The following is a 6029-nucleotide window of genomic DNA, read 5'->3' as shown; positions in this document are numbered from 1 at the left end:
CACACACACACACACTGATAGCTTAGGGTGAGAGGCAGGGTACACCCTGGACAGGTCGCTGGTCTGTCACAGGGCTAACACACACAGAGACAATCATGCACACTCACATCTCATACATGTGTGGTTTTGCCATTATGCACCAAAATGACGCCGTCATCATGATACTCAGAGGATAGTCATTATCATAAACTGGAATATTCTTTATCAGTCATTCATATCTTTACAGTTCAGACACACCGAGGTTAACTGGCTGATGGCACCATGGACGCATATATCAGCGGGCAACAACGTCACGTAATGATGTCAGTTACCATGGTTTGTCTGTTGTGTCAGATCAATGTAGCGATTTTGTGACAATGGGCTGAAAGACTTTAAATCACTAAAGACTTTTAACTTCAATAACAAAGATTTTGTCCTGGGCTGAAAAGGGAAAAAAACAATATAACCAAAATGAACAAATAATACCAATAAAAGATGCCTACGGGCCTTAGTTGTTACCGAAAACATTAATCCCAGTTTTATTTACAATCTGTTTTTTTCAGTTTCAGGTGTGTGTGTCCAATAGTTCATTGGTAACTAAATAAATAAATGTACGATTATATGAACACTTTATAGAATTGTACGTTTATAATATGGACACTTGCGACAAACCACAATTTTAATCGGTAGATTAAGCGCATTCTTAATTCATTACTCAAAGTTTGGCTTAAAAAAATGTCTGAAAGTGGTGTAAAGGTACTGATCAAAATTAGCTAAAGCCCAAGATGACACACAGCATGTGTCAATTACAATTGAAAAAGAGGAAACGCGATGACAAAGTGAAACAGCTGGGACCAGTTTATGTCTTTATATTTTTGTCCAAACCCTCCTGACACAGAGGTGACAGCTGTGACCAAAAGCTCACAAAAGCTGTAAAGACTTTAAAGGACGTTATTAATTAAGGACACTAGCTAAGAAAAGCTAAATGGTGTAGCTGTGTCCTCACTTCTCATTCAGCAGGCTAAAAACAAACCGTGGCAGCTCGAAGAGGATGCTGGCATGTGTCCCAGCTGGCCTCAGCTAACGGATGTACTCATTCCCTTCTGCTGACAAGAATACTCCAGCATGAGCGCTGGATTATCCTGCACTCCCCTGGTACTTGTTTTAACTCATTTAAGTACTACTACAGATCTATGGCCGATGATGCAGCGCTCTGTGTAAAACTCCAACATGACAAATAATCTTTGTTTCACTCACAGTGGCTGGATCCGCTCCAGTGCCTGCCGGTCAGCAGAGACCCTCCAAAGGGGCGCTGGAGTCCTCCTACAACGGACAAGAGTCCCTTCTCCGGCCCGAGCCCCGGGGGTCTGTGGTAGTAGTCCATGCTTAGAAAAGAGCCCGTGCTTGGGCTGCTGGGGCTTGGGCTTAAACCCACAACATCCACGCTTTCGTACATCTCGGAGAGGCGGGAGTCGGGATGTGGTCTCTGTGTGGTAAATAGAGGGAGGGGGAGAAGATCAAAGCGTCCTGGACGGCGATGAGAGAAAGAGGAGCGGAGGGAAGGAAGAGTTCACATCTTCATAACAGACTGATAGGAGCCAGAGGAGGAGGAGGATTCCCGGTGACCTTTCAGGCTTCGGACAAACGTAGTTAACAGTCAAACTTTGCCGTCTTTTGTGATGTTATTCATGTATTCTTTTGTGTCTCTTTCACAAATTAAACATCGCTACAGTCCAAATGCTACAAGTGCTAACAACCCAAGTGCCGCTGCTACCTCGAAGCCCTGAAAAGACGAAAAGACTAAAAGCCAGGGGAGAGAAACACTGTCGCTCCAGTCGCCTCTCGCACCGTCACACAGTCGTGTGTCATGTTTTACTTCATAGTGAGTGTGGGCTGCCGCCTGCGTCCGCTGATCCACAGCTCCTATTTTCTAATAGGCTAAATATATCGTGTCATACAACTTGCCCCTGAAGCCACCCAGGTGAAGTCTTTTTCACCGACATTGTGCTCCGTAATGTCACAGCCAGTACACTCTGTCCTGAAATCCACGCACGCTGTCAATGAATGTAACCAAAGCCTTAAAGTAAATCGGTCCGGTCGGTTGGTGCGTCGCTCGCTCCGGTTTAGAGAGTGCACGCATTAAAAGCAAAAATACGCAAAAAACCGAAAAAAAGCCCAGAGCCGACACATTAATTCTGCAAATGTGAGCGGTGTGGGACTTTGAAGTTGCTGCTGTATATGCAAAGAGCAGAATATCCAGAGGTGAGGAAAGCTGGAGAGATAATCCGAGGCAGTCAGGAGCGCTGCTTGTTGCTAGTAGCTGAGGTCCAGCAGCGGTACACGAGTGTCCTGTGGTAACCCCCACTCTGTACCCGACGGCCTCTCTCTCTCCCCCCACCCTCTCGCTCTCTCCTCTCTCTCTCGCTCTCTTTCTGGTTGGTGAGAGACACCAGCTGCGCACGAGCTCCCCCTACTTGTCATGTGCGAGCCTCCAAATAAAACCTACCTGCTTTGTTCCACCAGGAGGAGGGTATAGAGTTAAAGGAAATGATTTTAATCGTGGCTTCCCTTGCCCCCATATAAGGGCTTTCGGAGATTTGCCTGTCCCATAACAGTTTGGTAATGGAGTAAATTTAAACAGTACATTTTAATCACTGAACAATTCACTTGCAGCAGTTTGGCCCACTGCCATTCCCCAACTTCCCTTTACTAGATTATCTTAAAAGAAATGAGTGTGTGAGAAAGACCTCTTTTCTACCACTCGGTTATTCTAGCTTTGTATATTCCAATTTTTAAATTAAGTTTTATCCTTTTTTTTTAAATTCATTTAAGTTTCAATGAGTTTCCATAATGGATTTTCTCATTTCAGTTTAGATTTTATTATTTGAAAAAGTTTCAGTGTTTGAATCTTTTTAGTAACTTCTCTATGGAGGGCATGTATCAGAGCCAATACTTAGTTTTGAGATGCAGTTTACATTTTGTGATAGTTTAAGTTTCTACTTGCACAACATTTTCAGCTATAATATATATTTCACTTTTTATTCCAAGAGAATTGTCAGATAAACTAATGTTCTACATCCAAAGTGTATTTACTCAGGCTCAACAAATGAGGGGACAAGGAATCATGTAAGCTCCATTTTAACGGAATTCAGTATCAAGATACTGTAAAATCTGCTGTAAGTATTCAGCATAATCAAATGTTGACCAACTGCTGCACAGCAAGTAACTGAGAGGCCATTAAAGCACTATAGTAAAAATGAAAAATCATTGTAAAAAACAAACAAACATCTTTTTTCAAAGATACACTTGGGCAAGTCTTGGATATAGCTGTGTTTTGCACCAAATCCTAACCTGAAAAGGGTAAGCAGGGGTGCTGTGTTTTCAGTGGGGAGGTGCTGTTATCAGGTAGGTGACCAGATCTGTTGAGGGATGCCGTTCCAGAGTTTAGGAGCTACAACTGAGAAAGCCTGTCCGGTCTGGAACAACAGGCACTAAAACCTGCTGGTCAACTGACGCAAGCGAGCAGTGTGGGACTCTGTGTGCACTAAACTTTTATTTTACACTGTTCAAATATTTGATGCCTATGTTCTGAGCTATAATCCATTTTTGTAGGGTTATGAGAAGGCTTCGAGAGTGACATCAACAAATATAGAAAACAGCTGACAAAAAAATATGCTTTCATAAATGCTGGATTTAATTGAGCGCGCACACCTACATTAAACCTTAATGTTAAGCCTCTGTCTATCCATTATTCTGTCAACTTACATTTGCAGTATCTGTCAGCAGAAAAGCAGAACAGCAGCTGCTAACATCACAAAAAACAACAAGGTTAATAAATAAAATGTTTTATGCTATTTGACTCAGAAAAATACATTTAACACAAATCTCAACTACAATATTAAATTATTGTGTAAGGACTTGAGCATATCACGTTTTTACATCATAAATGGCAACAAATACATAAAAAATAAATAAATACTGTCAAGAATAAAGAGTCTATGTGCTGAATATACAGAAAAATATGAAGTAGTTGCTTAAAACCAACTCCATAAAGATAAAGAGCAGTAAATGGACTTTTGGACTGTGTAGGAGGTAATGACAGATGGTGCTGTGACAAGGATACTGGAAAAAGTTTGGACACGCCTTCTCATTTAACGGTTTTTCTTTATTTTTACTACTTTCTTCATTGTAGATAGATACTGAACATGTCAAATATATGAAGCAAGATTTATGGAATTATGTAGCAAAGAATAAATAAAAAAATAACTCTAAATATGTTTTATATTCTAGATTCCTGAAAGTAGCCACACTTTGCTTTGTTGACAGTACTGCAAACCCTTGGCCTTTTCTCAGTGAGTTTCATCATGTAGTTGTCACAGAGACCCAGTAGGTGTAATTCTAGTTAAAGTTATAGTCTTGGATTTGTTGTTCTTCATGGTTTTGGTTCTCTTTATTGTTTTTCTGCTGGTGTTATATTCTTGGTTCCTAGGCTTTAGGTTTCTGTTACTTTGTTACTTTCTAATCACTCTTGTCTCCATGTACCCTCTGTCTCCTCAGTTAGTTGTGTCTCCATGTCTCAGTGTCAAGTCGGCGGCTTTGTAAATGTCTCTTAGTTCCTGTTTTACTTTGAAAGTCTTGTGTCCCATACTTATTGTTTTCAGTTTTGCTTCCTCCACATCTCGTTATGTGTGATTTCTCCCAGCTATGTTTTCCTCCTGTGTCTCATTCCCTCATTATCCCTTTGTGTATTTAAGCCCTGTGTTTTCCTCTGTCTGTTGTCATGTTGTATCCTCTTTGCTGTGTGTTTCTTCCGTGCTCCTAATAATGTCCTAGTTCCAGTTTAGTTTCCTAGTTTGAGTTCTGTGTTCTTGAGATTTTTATATGGTTATACAGCAATAAAGCTACCCCCTTAAGTTCATCCATCTGTGTCTGTGAGTGCGGCTTTTGGGACCTCATCCTGCCTGCCACAGCATTACATGACAAAAGTTACCTGAAATGGTTTCACTTCACAGCTGTGCACTGTCAGGGTTCATTTGTGGAATTTCTTGCCTTCTTAATGGGGTTGAGACAATCAGTTGTGTTGGACAGAAGTCAGGTTGGTACACATTTGAAAGCTGTTAGAATTCATATTATGGCAAGATGCTAAGTAAAGAAAAACGACACTCCATTGTTACTTTAAGAATTGAAGGTCAGTCAGTCTGGAAAATTGCAAAAACTTTGAATGTGTCCTGAGTGCAGTTGCAAAAACCATCAAGCGCTACAATGAAACTGGATTACACGAAGACCGCCCCAGGAAAGACCAAGAGTCACCTCTGCTACTGAGGATACATTCGTCCAAGTCAACAGCCTCAAAAACCTTAAGTTAACAGAACCTTAGATTAGAGCCCAGATAAATGCCACACAGAGTTCCAGTAGCAGACATATCTCTACAACAACTGCTCAGAGGAGACGGCATGAATCAGACCTATATGTCGAATAGCTGTTAAGAAACCACAACTAAGAAAAAGCAACAATCAGAACCTCCAGGCTGTGTAAGAACTATTTGACCAAGAAAGAGAGTGATGGAGGCCTGGCCTCCATAGTCACCTGACCTAAACCCAATGGAAATAGTTTGGGACGAGATGGACCACAGAGTGAAAGCAAAAGAGCCAATAATTCAATTAGATTCAATTCAATTTTTTATTTAATATAATGTCAAATCACAACAACAGTGGCCTCAAGGTGCTTTATATTGGACAGTAGATTGTACAATAACAGATACAGAGAAAAATCCAACAATCATATGACCCCCTATGAGCAAGCACTTTGGCGTCAGTGGGAAGGAAAAACTCCCTTTTAACAGGAAGAAACCTCCAACAGAACCAGGCTCAGGGAGGGGCGGGGCCATCTGCTGCGACCCGTTGGGGTGAGAGAAAGAAGACAGGATAAAGACATGCTGTGGAAGAGAGACAGATTAATAACAGATATGATTCAATGCAGAGAGGTCTGTTAACACATAGTGAGTGAGAAAGGTGACTGGAAAGGAAAAACTCAATGCATCATGGACAGTG

General features: G+C 41.3%; 1 protein-coding gene across 1 annotated transcript in view; it reads right to left on the bottom strand.

The window, feature by feature from the left end:
* Positions 1-2379, bottom strand: part of LOC102201674 (retinoic acid receptor alpha-B-like) — an 18045-nt gene extending 15666 nt beyond the window's left edge. The window contains exon 1 of the mRNA XM_013915353.1: positions 1237-2379. Within this exon, the coding sequence (XP_013770807.1) occupies positions 1237-1435 (199 nt within the window). The 5' untranslated portion in view covers positions 1436-2379. The remainder of the gene's footprint in view (positions 1-1236) is intronic.
* Between the last annotated feature and the right edge of the window lie 3650 nt (positions 2380-6029).

The sequence above is a fragment of the Pundamilia nyererei genome, unplaced genomic scaffold (genome assembly GCF_000239375.1).
Source record: "Pundamilia nyererei isolate P.nyererei 1_Seehausen unplaced genomic scaffold, PunNye1.0 scaffold00290, whole genome shotgun sequence".
NCBI lineage: Eukaryota > Metazoa > Chordata > Actinopteri > Cichliformes > Cichlidae > Pundamilia > Pundamilia nyererei.
This window is presented reverse-complemented; position numbering and strand designations above follow the sequence as displayed.